Source organism: Cynocephalus volans, chromosome 17 (assembly GCF_027409185.1).
Source record: "Cynocephalus volans isolate mCynVol1 chromosome 17, mCynVol1.pri, whole genome shotgun sequence".
In the NCBI taxonomy this organism is placed as follows: domain Eukaryota; kingdom Metazoa; phylum Chordata; class Mammalia; order Dermoptera; family Cynocephalidae; genus Cynocephalus; species Cynocephalus volans.
Genome location: NC_084476.1, coordinates 37,216,426 through 37,237,555, shown reverse-complemented (window position 1 = coordinate 37,237,555; position 21,130 = coordinate 37,216,426). Strand labels below are relative to the sequence as shown.

At 51.4% G+C, this 21,130-nt stretch overlaps 1 protein-coding gene across 1 annotated transcript in view; it reads left to right on the top strand.

Annotated features, from left to right (window-relative positions):
- The window catches only part of COL15A1 (collagen type XV alpha 1 chain), a 105,127-nt gene that overhangs the window by 34,083 nt on the left and 49,914 nt on the right, over positions 1–21,130 (top strand). Inside the window, exons 3-11 of the mRNA XM_063081849.1 lie at positions 2,466–3,013; positions 4,130–4,204; positions 5,543–5,623; positions 10,010–10,157; positions 12,710–12,822; positions 15,224–15,358; positions 16,651–16,803; positions 18,689–18,838; positions 19,313–19,453. Of these exons, the coding sequence (XP_062937919.1) occupies positions 2,466–3,013; positions 4,130–4,204; positions 5,543–5,623; positions 10,010–10,157; positions 12,710–12,822; positions 15,224–15,358; positions 16,651–16,803; positions 18,689–18,838; positions 19,313–19,453 (1,544 nt within the window). The remainder of the gene's footprint in view (positions 1–2,465; positions 3,014–4,129; positions 4,205–5,542; positions 5,624–10,009; positions 10,158–12,709; positions 12,823–15,223; positions 15,359–16,650; positions 16,804–18,688; positions 18,839–19,312; positions 19,454–21,130) is intronic.

Here is a 21,130-nt window from a genome sequence, read left to right as displayed (position 1 = left end):
GCTCAGTAGCCACCTGTGGCAGGTGGCCACCATACTGGGCAGGGCAGGGTTAACACATCTTAGGTAGAAGGTTGTGTGGGTGACCTCAGAGATTCCTTTCTGAACTGGAATGGCTTCTATGATGATGATGATGATGATGATGATGATGATGATGATGATGATGATGATGAAGATGTTAATGCTATTCAGCACTCATTGGGCATTTGCATGTGTGAGCCCTTTGTATTATGAGGTATTACTTGTGTTTTTTTGTTGTGGTGGTGAAATATACATAAGGTTTGCCATTTTAACCAATTTTAAGTGCTTTTATTATTCTTTATACTTTTCTGTATCGACTGAATGTCTCATAATAATCATGTCTCTGTGTGTCAAACACACGCACAGGCTAATTGCTGACCAGGGGCAGGCTAATCTGTGAGTGCTGCGGGGTGGGGGTGGGGGCACAGCATTCAGGGCGTCTCTCTGTCTCCCACCCTCTGGAAACATGCACGCCTTCCATGGGAAGTCTGAGTTCCTGGATTACCCAGAGTTTCGGCTCCATCCTCCTGGTTGCTGGAGGGACGTTGGTATGGTAGGCAGACTAGGCTGAGCCCCACCAGAACTCTGTAGAGACCCCCCATCTTAGCGAGGCCGTAGCAATGAATCAGTCAGAAGTCAGCCCAGCCACTCCTCGAAGACATCCTGACACTTAGTAGCTGTGCGCCCTCAGGCACTTCACCTTCTGTAGCCTCAGTTCTTCACCTATAAAATGGGATAATAGCAGTTACTTGCCAGGGCTGCTGAAGGGCTAAGTATAATCATGTATGAAAAATACGGTTTGGGTATCCTTTATAGGGATCTCAAAGACTGGCCCCCATCTCAGCATCTCAGCCTCACTTTCCTTGTCAACACAGTGGGGCAATAATCCCTGCCCATCTACCTCGCAGGGTTTGTCGAGTGGTTGTAATAAAAATAAAGAGCAGCAAATGTCTATTGTATCACTACTGTTATGGACCAGGGGGTTACATGGATGGTCTCAATCATTCTTTTGGAGCCCATACTATGGCCTCATATGATAGAGGAAGACACTCAGCCTTGGAGTGATTAAGTGACTCACCCAAGGTCACAGAGCTAGTTACTTTGTCTAGTAAGACAGTGGCAAGTTGGGTAAACTGGAAAACAAGCTTGATTCCTCAGGTAGGGCTTTAGTTAGAGGTGTCCTCGAGTGGTTTGGGTCTTCTCTGGAGACCAACCTGCCAAGTCCCTGGAGGCCACTCAGGTTCTCATGGGCCTCTGGCCTTTGGCTGCAGCCCAGGCAGTCACCGGGTGAGTCTACCCTGCCCTCTGGCCTCTCGGGGAGAACACTGCTTGATTCTGATCCTCACTCATTCCAGGACCCCTCACCTGGCTGAATCTTCAGTATCTGGCTTCACTTCCAAAGGGTGTCCATTGCCCTGGCTGCAGTGGTCTTGCCCACCTCTCTCTGGCACCTGCCTTACCTTGGACATCATCTCAGGAACGGGTGTATGTCACAGCCAGCCTGCAACCTTCTCCTGGGACAGTAGGTGGATGGACCAAGGCTCCCAAGCCTGGGGTCCTTTCCAAACCACCATAATGGAGCTCTATCATTTCTCCCTGCAAGGGGTGGTGGTTAAGAGCACAGACTCTGAGGTCAGATGCTCTGGGTTTGAACCCTGCATGGAGCTTGAGCAAATTTGTTAACTTCTGTAAGCTTCAGTTTTCTCAGAAGTAAAATGGGGCTAACAGTACTGACCTCAGTGCTGTGAGGAATAAATGAGCTCACAAGTGTGGAGAGCTTAGTGCAGTGCCTGGTACAGAGTGAGAGCCCAGGGAATGTGGGTGATGGGACGACAACAGGGCCATGACGGTGATGCAAATTTCAGTTGTCCTGAGGTCTGGGCACACTTCACTTCGTCCCTGCTTTCCCCCCACACCCTGAGACACACAATAGACCTCATTCAAAATAGAACAAAACAAACCTATCGGGTATTAGGGTGAGAGAAAGAAATCTCCAAGTTGATGGGGGAACATTACACATTCTAGGAATATTCTAGGAATTATATGCAAATGTTTTCCAATCTGCGGGGCATGGCCCATTAGTGGGTAATGAAATCAATTTAGTAGGTTATTTCCAGCATGTTTTTAATAAAATAAAAGAGAAAAAGAATAATTAAATGGAAAGGAAAGTATTCAAGTGCGTGGTGAGTACTAAAAGTTAATAATGTTTTAGGAAACATTTGTTTTGGTGTTACAGATATTTATTCATACAGATGTGCACGTTGGGTCACAATGTAATTGCATTTCTTATTGTGGGTTGTTGTCCAAAACGTTTGAAAAACGATTTAGAAGCTCCAGTTTCGATGCGGTGCCTGAGGAATGCCATTTCCTCTGTGACTGTTTCTTCCTCATTTCCAAGAGTAGTAGAATATATGTGTGAATATAAACCTCCCTCTCCCTCCCTGCAGAGTCAGCTGCCCAGGGCCACCTGGACCTCACAGAGCTCATTGGTGTCCCGCTGCCTTCATCTGTGTCCTTTGTCACGGGCTATGGTGGCTTTCCGGCCTACAGCTTCGGTCCTGGTGCCAACGTCGGCCGCCCAGCCAGGACCCTCATCCCACCCACATTTTTCAGGGACTTCGCCATCAGCGTCACAGTAAAGCCCAGCAGCACTCGGGGCGGTGCGCTCTTTGCCATTACTGATGCCTTCCAGAAGGTCATCTACCTGGGCCTGCGATTGTCGGGCGTGGAGGATGGCCACCAGCATGTCATCCTCTACTACACGGAGCCTGGCTCCCGCGTGTCCCACGAGGCTGCTGCCTTCTCGGTGCCCGTGATGACCCACAAGTGGAACCGCTTTGCCGTGATTGTCCAGGGCGAGGAAGTGACGCTCCTCGTGGACTGCGAGGAGCACAGCCACATCCGCTTCCAGCGGTCCTCCCGGGCTTTGGCTTTTGAGCCCAGTGCAGGAATCTTCGTGGGCAGCGCAGGAGCCACGGGGCTGGAGAGATTCACTGTGAGTCAAAGTCCTGCTCCAGGCAGATCAGCGTGGCCGATGGACACAGGCTCATCATGCAATAAATAGGAGCAACTGTTACTGTTATTATTTTATTCTTATGTCCTCCAAGAGACATGCATGTTCTGGTGGGAAGAACACTAGGCCCAGAACCCAAAAACCTAGATTCCAGTGCTCAGTTTTCAACTGAGCCTGCTGATTATAGACAGGACCTCTGAGCCTCTCTGGGTTTTCTTATCTGTAAGTGAAGATAAGAAAACCTACCCCACAGGCTTGTAGAGTCAAGTGAGATAACCTATGTGAAAGCACTTTGTATATTTAAAGGCGTTATAAGGAAGAATAAGGTTTGTCATATCCTTAAATGATTTTATCTTTGGATATGGATGCTGATTGCACTTAAGTAATTTCCACAAAAGTAGAATAAGCTAGAATACTGGAGTGAGAAGTAGCTTCTCTCTCTTCTTTTGGACTATGTGCCCTAAAAAAAAAAGGAAAATCAGAAAACTGACTTTACTATCAAAATGGGCTTTTCTGAATAAGCCATTCTAAAGAAAATCGCTGTTATTATAATTATGCATTTAGTCAGCACATGTATTTACTGATACCTCGCTGGTGAGCAAGACAGCACCACGGGGTGGAGTTCGGGTTTACTTTGGGGGCCTCGTGGAGAATGAGCTGTCTGGTGTGGGGAGAGGGGGCGGGAGTGGAGGCAGAGAGGCTGGAGGCAGCTCTTCTGGGGAGGAGGCCATCCAGCCGAGAAGCTTCCAGCTACGGGGAAGTACACCTTCTGGGAGAGGGAGACATGCATTTCAGGGCCTGCGGCCAACAAGCTGGGCACTGGGAGACAGGAGGCTTCTCTGTGAGTCTACACTTGGAGCACAGGCCTCTCCAAGGACCTCTCCAGCTAAGGGCATTTGTATTACATGGCCCCAGGAGAGCCCCAACTGAGAGTGGGCTAAGAGATAGCTTGGCTTCCTTGTCACGGCCCCAGGGAGCGTGTTCTTTTGCCTGTCCTTTCCCTTGCTCTTCTCTGTTACAGAAACAATCGTGTTTTCTGCTGGCAGTTGTGCTGCGGAGGAGCAAAGCGTGGCTTCTGACCTCTCTGCTTTTCCCCAGGGCTCCATACAGCAGCTCACCATCTTCCCTGACCCCAGGACTCCTGAGGAGCTGTGTGAAGCCGATGAGTCCTCGGTGAGCCGCCCGCCCCCACAGTGGGTCCTGCAGCCCCAGCAGGCCAAGGAAGGAACGGGTGCCCAGGCAATTCTTCAGCCCCAACGTCATGGACTTTCTAGAACCTCACATCTTGGCAAACGCTGCCTTAAGGCCTATTTTGGGCTTTTGGCTTTATTTCACTTTTTTGAAGAGCTTCAGACTTCCCTTTGGCGGTGGGGGTTGGAGGGTGCTTCTTATAAGTTGTTAGGTTCCCCTGGGGCTGTGGCAGTCAGTGGCCTGGTTTTCATCCTTCCTGCCAAGAAAGGGTGTCAGGATTCTAAAATCAAAGTTAAAACTCTAAGATATTCTGGGTGTCAGTGCCCATAAAAACTAACTTAAATTTAGCTTTTATGCTTGGCAAGTGAATCAGTTCCTAAGTTGGGGATGGGGTGGTGGGCTGGGAAAAATGATGGCTCCGTCTTCCCTCCCTCCCTCTTCCTCCAGGGCTTACTGAGCATCTGCTAGGTGACAGCCTGGGGATGCTGGAGATAAATGGATAAACTGGGAACTGTCCCCAACCTCAAGCTGCTCACACACGCTTACATACCCAAAGGCAGTGACAGAGCTGAGTATGGTGGAAACACAGGGAGGTCCTCAAACTCAGATTCAGCGGACTGGGGGTGTTGGAAAGCCCCTCAAAGGTGGAATGCACCTGAGCCTGCGATCTGGCCTGGCATTCAGAGAAAGCTGAGAGAAGGGAAACTTTACGAGTAGTCATTTGTTCATCTCTGCATTGCCATTAACACCAGAAAAGCAGAAACCACCCAAGAGAACCATTGGTTACAAAGTCATAGCACATAGGCTCTGGGGCCACCTTAAGGAGGCTGATTATGAAGACTGGGTAACAACAGGAAGTCATACTTCTGATGTCATAGTTCCCAATGTGAGTCTAAAGACAGCCTTGCAGAGATTGGGAGCGTGAAGGAAACCCTGACAAAATGAAAGTTGATGTGTTAGAGAGACTGTAAAATGATTGTGTTTTTTGTTTGTTTAAGCAATAAAATGCAGAAGGAAACAAAAAGAATAACCAACCATGCATACTGCACACACCTGATGTCTCCTCAACTCCACCCTGTCTCTGTCTCTGTCTCTGTCTCTCTCTCTCTGTCTCTGTCTCTCTATCTCTCTCTCTCTCTCACACACACACACACACACACACACACACACACACACACACACACACACACACACACACACATGCACATGGCTCCTCCACAGGAGTCAGTTTCTCGGTTTTTATGACTTTCCCAGTTGTCAGGCTCTTATATAACTTGCTCACCCTCTGCCCGGTGTTTGGCATGGTTTGTCTTGACACAGGCATCAGGAGAGGCCAGTGGGCTTCAGGAGACAGACAGAGTAGCTGAGATCTTAGAAGCTGTCACCTACACTCAAGCCCCGGTGAGTACTGGGGTGCTGGTCAGCTTTCAGGGGGCTGAGAATTACTGGAGGGTGCCCAGAGCCCAGGCCTGACATCCCTGTTTTCAGATCTTAGTTGCTGGCTCATCTGGGGAGGATAGGAGAGTACTGGCCCATGGGCACTTTGCAGACTCCCCAAGTGAACTGGAACACCAGTCACCTCAGTGCCGCCCTGTGCTTGTGGCCATGATAGGGCTGTCCAGAGGCGAATGTCGTGCTCTGTTGCTTTCCAGCTCTGTGGCCTTGGGTAACTTGCTCAACCTCTCTGAACCTCAGCTCCTCTTCCACAGAGAGGCCATAACAATAGTCCTGTCTCACAGGGTTGCTGTGGGGGAGAGAGGAGGCAGTGTGGGGACAGGTCTCAGCCCAGTGCCTGGCACAAAGGAAGTGGCCCTGAAGGATGGCTGTTGTTCCATTCGCTGGGGGCTCTAGCTGTGAAAGCAGAGGGCACCACCCCTCTTCGAATTGCAGAGTCCCCCCGCCAGGAGCTGGCTTCTGGCCCTAGTGGCTCTCCTTCCAGTGGCTCAGGCCTCCTACCTCCTGGGAACCCACTCTGTGGCCAAGACAAGGATGTGGTTTGGAAGGCTGAGTCAGACTGTGGGGATACCAAGGAGCCCATTTTTAATGAAAACAGCAAGCAACGTCTGAGTCACTGAACAAAGAAAATCTCCAGCAGTCTCCCCAACTGGTCTGGCTCACTCTGTAAACTCATCTCTGATAGAAGAAAGCAGGGAAATGGAAATAAGGCAGAGGCTATAAATATAGACCTCAGGCAACAGGGGTGTGGGTGCTTGCAGAAAAGGACCATAGTCTGTCAGTGCTAGTAAGGACTCGTGTGTTGCCTCTTTCTGTACAGAGGTGTACAGAAAACTGCCTTTTGTACAGATGGGCAAAGTGAGGCCCAGAGAGGGGAAGAGACTGGCCCAGGGTGCATGGGCAGAGCTGGTCTAGAGCATGGGTCTCCTGATGCCCATCAATAGATCATGGCTTGGGCGGTGTTGCAGAAGTCCAACCCCAGGACTGCAGCTGATTCTTGGGCAACTGGGATGGAGGAAATCAAGGGTCCAAGGTACACACCTACTCGGTGAGCAGGGAGGGTGGCTGCTCTGGGTAGTGTTGCAATCCGTGTGTCCATCAGCCCTTGGTCACCCAGTTGGCATGTCCCAGGCACCAGGCAGCAGGACACAGAGTGGGGGTCCTTTGGGCCTTTGAGCTGGATGCTGCCCCTAGTACACCAGTTCACAACTAGCAGTGAGGCCAACTCAGGCAGAGATGCCAATAACCCAAAGTGGTCCTAAGAGGGGGACAGGAAAGGAAAGCGGGGTTTGAGAACATGAAAGGATCACAGGGATGGGAAGCTTGGGAGGGGGGTGGTGGAGCTGGGCAGCTTTGGACAGGGGTAGAGAAATGGGGGAGAGGAGAACTGGCATTTCTCCACACTGACTGCGTGCCGGCACCTTTGTGTACGTGATTTCACTCATTCCTTGCCACATCTACCTGCAAAGGAGGTGGCATCTGCCCCATTGTACAGATATGAAAACAGGCACCCAGGACAGCGGGTGGCTCTGCCAGGGTCATGCAGGGGTGGAGTCAGGACTCAAGCCTGGGCCCCCTACTCAGGACTACAGCGCTGCAGGTGCAGGGGCAGATGTGGGGCACACAGCAGTCAAGAGAGGGTATGAAATACATCCCCTGAGTGTCTGGAGAAGTGAGGAAGAAAAATTGTTGGTGATCTGATGGACGTGGTAGCCGGGGGGACACTTTCTTTCCCAGATTCCTTAGCCCTCTTTTCTCAGTGGTTTTCAGAGAACTGGTGCAGATCGTAGTCCCTCCAAATGTGAGTCCCAGCTCTGCCACTTACTAGCTGTTGACCTTGAGCAAGTAACGTAAACTCCCCAAGTCTCAGGTTCCTCCTCTGTTAAAACGGAGCGCACCCGCTTCACAGGAGTAGTGTGAGAATGAGACGGATTGGCCGTGTGGAACACTTGGACAGGCTGGGAGCGGCCGCTCGTGGTGACTGCTTGCTGTGTGGTTACTGTTGACTTACAGTTTGTTGTGAGGGTTGGGGGGTAATGCATTGGTACACCCAGCTCAGGGCTGGACTTAGCACTGGGCACAGTGCAGATGCTGCATTCCTCGTGGGGCCCTCTCCTCGCCACCTGCTTCCAGGTTGGCTGACGGCGTGGGCTGCCAGCCATGCCAAACCCTTGTGGCTGCCCTCAGTCGTTAAGAGGATTTCCCCCTGGGCTGTGGCTCTGGGCCTGGAGATCCTGGACTGCTGGTCCTGATGCTAATTCATCTGTTCTCGATCATCAGAACCCTTCCACATGGACCGTCCATCAAGGCCGGACTTGCTGCTCTCGCAAGTGTTTACATTCCCTTTAGTCTTGTTTCAGAGAGGTGTCTTGGGATCTATTCCACAGAAGTAGGCACTGAGACACAGAGCAGTGGAGAGCATTGCCCGAGGCCACCAGCCTGAAGGTGGCCAAGCCAGGTCTTGTGCTCCAGGTCCAGGGTGCTCTCAGTCACATCACACCTGAGGTGGGGACTCCCTGCTTTGATCACTCCTGGAAAGGTTCTGCGGCTCTTTTCAGCAGCCACCGATCCAGGATAGGGAATTTCCCTTCTCAGACGGTCCCCCCACTTCTCTGTCTGGCTTCTTTCTTGGAATGAATCTCACTTCTCCATCCCCAGCCTTTCCAGCCTGCCACCCTCCAAGACACATCCATAACCAATGGCTGAGCAGTCAGGGACTTAAAAAGTCAGCCCCTCCTGCCTTCTTAGGGTTGGAGTCCCTGCTACCCCATTCTTGTCTCTCCTGCTGCGTCAACTTCTGCTGACATATCTTTGCATTTCCTGAAAGTTCTATCTATGCTGAGTTAAAATTAACACCCTGATGGTTCTCAGCGCCGGCTGTGCATCAAAGTCACCTGTGAGTAAGCATGTGCATGGGACAGGGGGAGTAGTGGGGGAGTCTTTAAAAAAAGATTCTTGCCTGGGCCTCAGTAGGTCCGGAGGGAGGTCCAAGCAGCAGTATTGATGAAAAGCTCTGCAGGTGGTTCTGATCCGCAGCCAGGACCCCCTTTCTAACCATGCCCAAAGGCTCCCAGTTTCCCAAACACAGCAAGCACTTACCTTGCCCTCAATCCATGCTGGAGTTCTGTTTGCCCGGAGGGCCCTTCCCCACCCCCTTTCTGCCTGGCAAATTCCTACTTATCCTTCGGGATCCAGCCTATCCTCTGCTCGGAGGCCAGTGTTGCCAGGCCCCCTCCCCGCACTGGGCTCTCACTTCTGCTCTCCCATGCGTCTTATTAATCACAGTTAGTTGTGTCTGAGTCTGGGTCTGCGCCTCCTCCACAGCCCAACACTTGAGGGCAGACAAACTGTCTTATGAATTAATTTCTGTGTCCCCAGGGCTCAGCCAAGGACCTGGCTCCTGGTAGGGCCTCAGGAGACAAGTGTGGAGTGAGTGAATCTGAGTGTGTAGATGTGAGTATGGGCTCAGCAAATCCTAACACTTGCAATAACAAGTCTGAAGACTTGACATTCCTATTTAGTCACAGGCCACACTGGCTCTCCATCCACGTTGACTCTTAAAAACCAATAGCCATGTGTTTGAGGCAGGACACCTCACTCTCATCACCGAGGGCCAGCTTACCAGAGTCATATTCTGTCCTTGAACAAGGGTTTGTGACCGCCTTGTTGGGAGTTTACCGAAAGAAGTTTTTGCCTAATGGGCTAGAATCAATGATTTCATATAAACCCAGCCTTGGCCACCTTGAGTTGCAGAGCTCAGCCTGCCATGACCTTGTCCTCCTGTGTTTCCTGAACCCTCACCTTCCCTACCCACTTTATTCAAAGCCCAATTGCTCGACCTCCACCAACTCTCCCCTTCACCCATTTTCTGAAACTCTGCTCATTCTTCAAGGCCCAACGCCATGAAGCCTTCCCTGCTGCCTCCACCCTGGAGCTTTTACAGCACAGTAACATGGATAGTGATTTTCTCCAGGTGCTGGTTTTGACGCTGATTGTTTTCTCTCTTTGCTCATCTGCATTTGCAGTTTTTTCGTTAATGAACATGGGATCTTTGTGCACTAAAGATAAAGCTGTGCTGAGCACTTCCGTGCGTTTTCTACCTTTGAGTAGATATTGTTGTCCGCGTTCTACAGAGGAGGAAGCTGAGGCTCAGTGAGGTTACACGACTTGCCCAACAGAACTTAGCTAATAAGTGGAGAGCTGGGATTTGACCCAAGTCTGGGTTTATTCAGCACTTTGTGGATATATTATTTTCTCCAATGATAGTCACTGCCATTTTTTCTGCTTTATGGCCAAGTAAATCCTTTTGGGTCTCATTTTTCCTCCCTTCAGCCTGAAGAACCAAAAGTTACACCCATAAACACACCTCCCACTTCATCCTCTCCTTCTGAAGACACGGAGCTGTCTGGTGAACCTGTACCTGAGGGGACCTCAGAAACCACCAACTTCAGCATCGTCCAGCACAGCAGCCCTGAGCAAGGCAAGTCCTCACGTGCCATCATACACAGAGCCTTTTACTGAGATTACTGTGTGCCCAGCCTAAGCGGTGTGTGTAACATCTTCACGCCAGCATTTTCTGCCTTGTCTCAGCGGGGCGGCCCTTTCTGACCAAAGTTACAGCCAAGGCCAGAGCTCCAAGACGTAGGTACAATATCACTCCTAGCAGCACCGTTCCTAGTAGCAAAAACCACCCCAGCCGCCCGCAGTAGCGACTGGTCGGGCAAATTCTATTTCATTCATACTTACAGCCTAGACACTGGTGATGCAGAAGATTTGACGACAAGGGACATGCTTCTGATGTATTCCACCAAAAAAAGCAGATTTCAGAACTATGTGTGCTATGACCCTAATTTTGAATATATGTTATTTATATCTATTTATATAGAGCTATGTAGAGCAGTGTGTGTGTATTAGACACATCACATATTAAATATGATATATGTCAAAATGTTATGAGCAGTTATCTGTGGGTGGTAGGATTAAGGATGATTATTTTCTTTATTGTACTTGTTAGGTACTTTACAAGTCTTTTACAATAATATTTATCATTATTCTTTTAACTTCTGCCATCAGTTAGTGAATGTTATTTTAACAGCTCAACTTGAGAGGTCTGTGGGTGAGAGAAGGTATAGAGTACTGGACAGACAAAATTGTATAATAATTTAATACAGTCATAATAAAGTCAGGGTGTTTCTGTAAAAAGACTGCCGGTGGGGCGGAGACGCAGACGGCTTGGAAGGAAGCCCTGCTCCCCAGCTACTTGCTGCCGGCCTGGGCAAGTTGCTGGACATTTCCAAGCTTTGGATTCCTTAACCGTCCACTGCGAGTGTTAACAATCCCTGCCTCCGGGTGGCTGAGAGGACTGGCCGCGGCTGCGGCTGTGGAAGTGTTTTATGAGTTGCGAATGCTGCTCTCATGGGTGGAATTAGGATTTCTGAGCGAGGGGCAAGGAGCGGGCAGAGGTGGCAGGGCAGAGGGCGAGGGCTTTCCTAGACGGAGGAGGTAAGATCCAGGTGGAGACTGGGACTCACATCACTGCACGGCTCGCCTGCTCCCTGGCATCAGCGAAGACAACCGGGCTGGCTGAAGTGTCCCTTTTCTTCTTCTGGGGTAGACAGCCCAGATGGTGGGAGAATGGGCCCTGCACCCCGAGTGCCGTCCCTGGCGAGGGAAGGTCCCCTCATGTTTGTATTCCCAGCTTCCCTGACACTATCCTGTGGGTGGAAGGGGCCACCCCCACCTCCAGACCCCATGCCCGGGGTCCCGCCGGCCGCTTGCACAGCACCGCCTTGTGGTCAGAGCTGGGAGGGCGCGAGCGCTCAGGCCTTCGACCGCGTGGGGGCGCAGGGTCCTTTGGAGAGTTCGTCGCAGGCCCCAATACTGCTGTGACTGTGGGACATGCGTGAGCACAGCATCTGTGGACAGGGCCTGGCCCGGGGACAGCCTGACCTGGCTTCAGGGCCGTTCCCAACCAGTTACTCTCTTGGAGACCTTGTCCTCCTCTGAACCACGGGGTTAATAAGGTGTTAATGCGCGAATCAGGGCAGGGCACTTGCCATGCGGTGACAGTGCTGGACTGAAAACGTGGGATTCCCATCCAGGCTCTGCCCACCGGCAGTGAGGTGGTGAATGGGTCTTTGTAGGTGGGACAGATGGGCGAGCAGGAGGATTAAACGCAGGAGTGCATGGAACACGTGTGGCACCAGGCCCAGCCCATAACAGGCATGCATTCATGTTAGTATAATTTCTTTTTCTTTGCTTTAGGACTCCATTTGTTGTTCAAATTGCTAAAGAAATATGTGCATGTGGTAACAATTCAATCAATGCACAGTAGTATGAACCAAAAAAATAATAGTTTCCTCTGCTTCTTACCCTCCTAACTGGAAAAAACCAATATTAAGCCCTGTGGTTTAGCCAAGTATGTATATAAATATATAAACACACACATATACATACATACTTTTATGTATTATATATGTTTCTAGTAATTATACTCATGAATGTGTTATATAATAAATATATATATATGATAATGATAAGACATGTATACTCATATATAGCTTTTTTCTATTTCACAAATACAATACAGAACCACACTGACAATGGACATTTATCGGTTGTTTACCTTATACCAGAGGCTGTCCTCAATGTTGTTCTTGCATTAACTTATTTAATCCTTGTGACAATAATCCTCAAAACAACCCTATGAGATAAGAATTATTATAGTCCCCATTTATAGATGAAGAACTTAAGGCCCAGGCTAAGCACCTTGCCACAGGCCACATTCCTGGTAGGTGGCAGAGCAGGACTGCAGGCTGGCAGGTGGTGCCAGCACTGGTGATGGACACCACCGTGCTGTGCTACCTTGCCTCATGTGCTGTTCTGCAACCTGGATTTTTCCTCTTCATTCTGTATTACGGTATTATGAACATCTTCCCAAGTTAACAGGTGAAGAGATACCTTATTTTTGTCCATGTGCAGTTCAAGACTGCAAAATGTTGTTGGTAATGACAGAATGCCTGCTTCCTCTAGGGTCCGGTGAGGTCCTGAATGACACGCTGGAGGGGATTCCTACTGTGGATGGTGCCCCCGTTACTGACCTTGGCTCAGGTGATGGGGCCCTCCTTGATGTCACTGAAGAAATGGTGAGTGAACGGTAAATTTCCTTTGCTGTCAGTAGTAAACATGTTAATTTTTTTCAAACTTAATGGTGACTTTTGTTGAGCACAGTAGAGAACCATGGGGTTTTCATTGAACATCATCAAGACAGAGGAGGCAAGAGTCCCAGGGCTCCAGAGGCTCTCCAGGGATGCTCCAGGATGGGGGAGGGAGGCCGTGCCAGGTGGTCCTCACACCTGCTTGGTGAGGAATGCCCCATCCTCACCACGGTCACCACCTCCCTCCTGCTGGGTTGTGAAGATGCACAGCCTCATTGGTCTTTGAGCCCCCTCCCGGACAGAATCAGACTAACTGCAGGTGTGTCCACACTATTGCTTGGTAATTGGCATTTACACCTGCAAAACCAGTTTTTGAAATGCAGTAGGGTGCAAAATTAAAGCAGACATAGTTTTCTTACAATGGCCCCTGCTAAAACCCACAGTGCCAGTCATTCCTTTCCCCGTCCTGGATGAAAACGCAGACAGTTCTCATAGCATTCCCAGTCACTATCTCGTAATAGTCCATTTCACAGGTATTTTAAAAGTCCAGTGCACCACAGTATCAAAACTTTGACAAAAATACAAATATGATTTCTCCCTTTCTATACTCAGGTCTGCTGCAGACCAGGAATCTGCCAGGGAAGGGAAGACTGGTTAAGGGTTTTCTCCCTATTTTCTTACTTCTTTCTCCGCCTCACTTGCCATGACCTCCCCATCCCCTATAGCAGCTGTTTTTAGCATCTGCAGGGTCTGACCCACTTGGAGCAAAGGGCACAGTTGTACATGGCTGGTCAAATTTTGTCTGGGCCTTTGGTGTGGAAGATGCTTGATCCTGGAACTTTCTCCAGAGGGGATTTTATGATTTCTCAGAGGTCCTCCTGCAGAGGATCTAGGACTGCAGTTCTGTTGCTGGCCCTATAACTTTTGCCTGGGTTTCCACCCCCTGCGGGGTGCCCTGGCCCTGTGCATGGTCCTTTGGGTGGGGTTCATTTCAAGATGCCTTTAGCTGGCTCCCTTTAGAGGGATTATATTTGTCTATCTCTAGTAAAACAACTGCAGGACAGATCTCCCATCTCCACTTCCCCCTCTCTCCTCCCTTGCCCTTCCCCTCTCCCTCCTCTTTCCCTTTCCATTTCTCCCCTTCTCTTCCTCATGCTCGTCCCCTCCCCTCCCCCACTTTTCACCTTTCCTCCCCTTCTACCTCCTTCTCCAGACTCTGTATCTAGATGACTCCCTACTTCCACCTTTTGTCTTCCCTGGGGAGAATCAGACACCAGTCCCGATGTCTCCCAAATTCCAAGGATGCATATCCAGCTCACGCAATGGTTTATGGTGGGGAGAGAGGAAGAAAAGACACAGCACACTGAAGATTCCCTCCACTGGAATTCTTACTCTCCTGTCACTCAGCCCCAGGATGAACCCTTTTATTAGAGAGCCCGAGGGAGGAGATGATGTCATTTCATTGTCTGGTAGCATGCCCCACAAGTGGCCTGGCCACTCCTTTTAGCCTGTGGAGGTTCCCGTTGCCTGTGGAGTTGTACTTGCATGTTGGGGCTTACCTGATGTTGAGTCAGAAAGGCTCTCATTTTAACATCCCGTGACATCATCTCTCCTCTAACTGATATTGGAACAGTTATTCTGCAGGGATTTCATGCATTATATAAAAAAAGGGCTCTGTGGTCAAATAAGTTTGGGAAATACTCCACTCATTTCATAGGCTCTGAGAAGTCCTGCAGCAACAAAATCGAGCTAGTGCTCTTAGTATTCAACAGAGCTACTTTTTTTGCAGGAAAAAAAAAATCAAAAAACAAAAACTTTTGAAAACAAAGATAAAACAGTCAGTTTGATGACACCAGCAGCCAAAGCTGCTCTCTGTTTCCATTTTCCCCATTACTGTGTAACCTTCAGAGAATCTGCCCGTGCATTTCCCAAAGGAAACTGAGTCACAGACAAAGAGAGGAAGCAGGAGTCTCTGGTCTGGGGAAGGCTGTGGAGGATGGAGGTGCTGCCTGCATGTCTCTAAAGCACTATCACGGGCAGAGCCACGGAGCTTATGGCTCCTGGACAGGCACATGGGGCGGTCGACTGGAGGCAGATGTGTCTCCACAGAAGCATCGAGAGCTGGAGCAGACAGACCCAGGAACAGTGATCTCCCTGTCACTGGAGGTGAAACAGAGGCTTGGAATCACACACAAGACCTAGGTGCTTGGGCGATCTCTCTTGTCATGGAGCTAGAGTGAAATCATAGATATGACAGTGTCTGAGGTAAAGAAGCCACAGAAGTGCAGGTTGTTGGAGCAGCCCAGGCAATCTGTTCTCTCCAGTCACGGGCATGTTGATCCGGGCAAGGACCCAGTGACGTGGTCTCTTGTGCTGTCTTTGTTTTCAGGGTTTAGCAGGAACAGCAGCAGAGGCAGCCGAGGGGCCCACCAGTGCTGCCAGGGAAGCAGAGGCTGGCAGTGTGCCCACTGGGGAGCCAACGCTGTCCATGTCCACTCAGAGCCCCGGGGAGGACGTCACTCCAGTAAGTAGCTCCGAGTGCAAGGTCCACTTCACCTGCTTCTGGGGGACAGGGGCATCTCACATGGGAGCAGTCACTGGCCTTCCTCATCTGTCTGCAAGGTGCAGAGTGATGGCCTTGTGGGGCCAGTGCGTGTAGTGACAGCCGATGTTTACAGAGCGCTGTGCTGCACTGTGGTGGCCCCTAGGCCTGGTTGCAGGGATTGAGGGTAAATAGGATAGACCTGGTTCCCGGGAATAAGAGTGAAAATCGGTGAAGCACACGATGCTCTGGGAGCACAGAAGAGGGCCCAGAATCCAGACTTGGGGTCAAGGAAGCCTTCTTGGGGAAAGGCTGTCATAGGCGAGCCCAGGAGGATGAGTAGAAGAAGCCTAGCAGATGGGGGTGAGATGGGTGTTCCAGGAAGGGGGCCAGTAGGAGCAAAAACCTGGGGTCACCAATGGAAACCTAAAGAATCGCTGTGTGCCTGCTCCCGCGAGGGGTCAGACGTGAGCTGGGGATGGGGGAGGTGGCTGGAGAGGCCTACAGGACCACAGAGGCCTTTGGGAGCCACACGAGGAGTCTGAGAGGATCCAGCAGAAATGGGAAGTGCATTAGTCAGGTTAGAATTCCAGAAAGATCACCCTGACTACTGAGTGGAGAGAGGATGGGGGAAGCAAACATGGACACAGGGGATTGGTTTGGAGGCTGTGTCTGGAGTCCAGGTGAGCAGTAGAGTTAGCTTACCCTACGGTGAGGTCAACAGTGTTCAATCCTGCCAAAAGTCCCAGTGAGTTAAGGACTGAGAAGTGGCCACTGGATTTGTAAATGTGACAGTGAGTGACTTTGGGGAGAATAGGGATGTGGGAAGGGTGGATGCCAGATGGCACTGGGCTACGGGCACCGTGAGGCAGGAAGTGGTCAACGAGTGTAGACGGCTCCTTCAATAAGAAAGCTGTGGAGCCTGAGGACCTGGGTTTTTGTCCCAATACAACAGCTTAAGCACCAGGAGAAGCGCCACTCTCAGGAGTAGGGGACAGAATTGGAAGGGACTGCTGGTGAGCACATGGCACTCGAGGTTAGCAGGGAGGAGCTAGATGAACCTATGTAGGTGGATGCTGGGTGGGGACTCGCACCTTGGGTGGTGTGCGGAGTCCAGCTTTCTGTAGTGACACCACATGGATGTGCAAGTGCTTTGAAGGTGAGGGAGTGAAACGACGCAGGTGCAGGAGGTGCCTGCCGTCTGCTCCCTCCAGCCACAGCCAGTGAGTCAGGACTGTGGATCCACTGACGTGGCCCCTCGTGATGTCCTTCAGGGTCCAGATGATGAGGAAGGTTTAGCAGCGACAGCAGCAGGGGAGGCCGAGGTGCCGGTCAGCACTGCCGGGGAAGCAGAGGCCAGGAGTGTGCCCACCGGGGCGCCGGCCTTCTCCATGTCCACCCAGAGCCTGGGGGAAGTGGCCACTCCGGTAAGGAGCGTAAAGCACTGAGGGGCCGAGGTCACGGCTGGGAGCAGCCACTGGCCTTGTCGGAGTGTGGGTCTCATTCTGCCCGGCAAAGCCAGAGGAGCATGAGTGGGGAGGGGCACCTCTCTGACCACATGCTCCCCCGAGGTGGAGTCTGCCAGGGCCTGGGTGAGTGTAAAGTCCCCGCTCAGTGGGGGCTCAGAGAGGTGGGGTGAGTCCTGGGCCTGAGGGCAGGGCCCTGCTGTCTCCAGCAGCAGGGGGTCAGGTGCCAGAGCGGAGGGGTGAGGGCTGCGATGGAAGTCACAGCAGGGGCAGAGGGCAGCAGAGGGCAGAGCCAGGTCTTCTCAGCTCTCTTGCTCTGCAGTGTGGAGACACTGTGCCCGCCTCCTGGAGGCAGGACACAAGCATTGCAGGGCACTCAGCTAGTGTCATCCCTATGACGGCTGCCCTCAAGTTCTTCTAGTTCAACAGACTCAAACCAAAACCCCTCACTTCTGCTCCTCTTGTGTTCCCACCTCAGGCAAATGGGATCTTTGTCCTGCCGTCGCCCAATCCAGAATTCTCTTCCCTCCTCCTTGCGTCCCACATCCCGTGGAGTGTCAAGCCTTGTTGATTTTTCTACCTAAACACGTCGTGAGCCCTGGCGATTGCTAAGGCCCTGCCTGGCCTCCTCTGTCCGCTCTCATGCCCTTCTTGGTGGGGGTCCTGTCGCCCTTACTGCACTCTCAGCTGCTCCCCGGCCTGAAAGGCCTGGCGGGGTCCCCTGGCCAGCCTTGACGACCACGTCTTGGGCCACTCTCCCCACTCTTGGCACTCCAGGCTCTTCCTCCTGCCCTCTCCCATGCCCTCTCCTCTCTGCTCAGAACATTTTGTCCCTCCTCTTCTTTTAATCTTGTTTAGAGTTTAGCTCAAATGCCACTTCCTCAAGAAGGTGTGTCCCACACCGTGGGTCTCCCATCAGACACATTCGTGACACCCCTTTCTTGTCCAGGAAGGCCTCATCATAATTGCCATTAGTAATGCACTTGGACAGCTCTGTCTGGCTCGCTCCCAGAACGTAAGCTCTGCAAGGACAGGGATTCCATGCGTCTTGCTCGTTGATATGCTTCATTCCTGACCATGGTAGGCCCTGAGTGAACATTTACTGAGCGAATGAATGCTGGGGTCACCAGGCCACCACAGATCAGCAACCTTGGCCTTTGAGGTCACTGCATGAATTTGCTCCTTGGGTCTGTCTCATGCTGGTCAGGCAGCCTTCCAGCTCTGGCATAATGTCCATGCAGGGAAACTTGACAGTGGGACGACACACGCCGACCAGCTGACAGAGCCCTTCAGGCCGCGTGGCAGTTATACAGATATTTCAATGAACAAATTCCCTTCCTCCTGCTTCCTCTTCCCTCCTCCTCCTCCTCTCTCCCCTCGCCTTTTCCCTTTCTTTCTCCTTACTCCCTTCCCTCCCCTCCCCATCCCCCTCTCTCTTCTTTCAAGAAGCACTTATCACAGGGTGTGAAAACCAGGGGTCAGGTCTCAGCTCCAAGTCCTAGCTTCATAGAAACTAGACCTTGACCGTCAGAGCCATCTGAACATAGAGGGCTGCCTGTAGAGGTGGTGAGCTCCCTGTGACTGGAGGTATGCAAGCTAAGGCTGGAGAAGCACTTGACAGACCTGTGCTAGGGGAACTCTGGGGTGGTTGGAGGTGCCCTGAAAAGTGCATCCTGACCCAGGAGCTCCAGGAGTCTGCAGGGTAGGGTGTCATCCTGGATGAGCAATGGCAAGGCAGTTATGGGGATGCCAGTTATTGGCCCGCTGGTTCCTCCCTCCACCCACACACCCGCCAAACCAGGGGCAGAGCCAAATGGCACTACCCCTCATGCCAATTTTGTTTCAGGGTCCAAACGGTGAAGAAAGCTTTACAATAGCTGCAGCCACAACAGAAATGCTCCTCAGCACTTTCGAGGAAGAGGAGGCCAGCGGGGTCCCCACGGATGGCATGGCTCCCCTCACAGCCACAGCAGCCCCCGGGCAATTGGTCACTTCTGTAAGTGTCATCCAGTGTCCTCTCCAGCTCACAGGGGCGAGGGGGTCAGCATGATGGGGCAGGGGCGGGGTCGGCCTTTGCAGAGGCCGTGTTCCTTGAGCCTCATTCTGAGCATGCGTCTGGCTAGGGAAGAGCACGCAGAGGGGTCAGGCGTTGGGGTTTTGCCCTGACCCTGCTGCCTCCTAGCTTTGTCCAAGAAGAAGCTTCTCAGAGATGAGTGGTCCAAAGTTGGAGGTGGGGGTCAGTGAGCACCCCATGGCTGGGAATGGGCTAAGCCCTTAGAGGAGATGCATATTTCAGAAGCAGGTGTGCAGGACTGTGCTTCTGTGGGTGTGCTGGGGTGATGACAGTTGTAGGTAAGAAAGTGTTTTGAACTTGGGCTGGCACTGTGTAAATGACAGTTATAACAGCTCCCCAGCAGCCATGTGTCCGTGGCATCATGGACTGATTGCTTGCATTGGTTTTTGTTTTCAGGTACCTGGTGATGAAGACTTGCCAGCGGCCACAGCAGAGGAGCCCCTTACCTCAACTAGAGGAGAAGAGTCCCATGACACTCCACCTGACGGGCCGCCGCTCCCCATACCCACGGTGGCCCCTGAGACAGGGGTCACTCTGGTAAGTGGAGGTGTAGAGATTCAGCCTGGCAGATCTGATGGTGGGTGGGGGAGAGAAAGAAAGGGTGGAGTTGTGGGAGGGACCAGCCCCTGGCTTTCTCAGAGGTGGGTTTTCATTTTGGTTGGCAAATGTGGGCATTGGAGGGCCTTCAACCTGGGGAACACTCAAGGAAACTGCAGTTTGTAGAGGAGAAAGCAAGAGGTACAAATCAAGGGGACCTAGCCTTGTGTCCCAAGCTGCCCTTTCTAATTGAAGTGAGATCTTTCTAACAAGCAGCACTGTCCAAAGACGCAAAAGCTAACTATGAGACGTGGCAGGGACTGTAGAGGGAGTGGAAGCCGAGAAGGTGGTGTGGCAGTGACCTTCAAGTCCCTTCCCACATGAGTTTCTATGATTCTGGGCTACAACTGCGTGACCTTAAGCATAACCTTTCATTTCTCTGGGCCTTTGTTTCCCCTTCTGTGAAAGAGGGCTGTGTGAGGTTAGATCAGAGAGTGTTTGGAAAGCTCTGTATACACACATGGGGTGTCATTGCTTGAGGGCTGCTGTAACTTTGTATTTTATAAATGGGTACTTAGAGCTGGCCTTTGGCTTGTGTCAAGTAGGGGATAAAAATGCTCTTCAAACATGAATTTATTTTTAAGGGAAAACATCCCACTGGTGACCAGCTTGGGCTCATCAGTTCCCCAAGCAACACCCGGTCGTGCACACTTTGAAAGCCACAACTCAAGCTATGGTCATGTGGTCCATGGTCCACACCACTCCAGGACAGGCCTGTGAGGGCAGGGGCCATGGATCGGGAGGTCGGGGAGCCCAACTGGAGTCCTGAATGCCCCCTGCTCACGGGCCTCTTCTAGTGTCCCACTGGTCACCATGCTGCTTACTGGCTCTTTGTGTACAGCTGTCCTCCATGCATTCATTGATTTGCTCATTGACTGGATGCAGCAACTCTGGGCCCTCAGTCCAGACACTTGGAGATAGAGGTGAATATGTCCTCGCTCCTGTCCCCAAGGAATTCACAGTCAAGGGGAAGGAAATAAGCTGGCTGAACTGACACTGATAAAGTACTGTGCGTTCTGAGTTTATCCGAGTCTGTCCACAGCACCACTCTGGTGTCAGGTGAATACTGTCCATTCTAGCGGAGGGAAGTGGGACTTGGAGACAGAGGTGTGAGCTGAGCCGGACGTGCTGGCTGCAGAGCTTGGGCTCTTGAGCTTCACGGCTGCTGCTCTCATCCGTGAGAGTGTGGTGCAGTGGAAAGACCTGAGACAGAGCCAGGAGGCCAAGGTTCCACCGCCAGGGACACCACAACTCCGTCATCACCTATAAGAGGAGGAAGGTGAACAGGAACTCTGGTTGCACATTAGAGACACTGGGAAGCTTAAGACAACACAGTTGCCTGAGTCCAATGCCAGACCAAGTAAGTGAGACACTGGGGCTGGGGCTCAGCGCCCCTGAGGTGCTAATGGGCCCCCAGCCCACATACTTCCTAAACAAGTCCCTGTCCCCTTCTGCTCCCAACCACAAGGGATGTGCAAAAATCTAAGACCAGATCTCCCCTGAGTGGTGCTACAGCAGGTACAGAGAGATCCGGTTCTCCCTTTTCTCTCTCTTTTTAACTTTTTATTATTGAAAATGCAAAAAATTTCCAAAAGGGCTTAGATTAGTATAATTAAC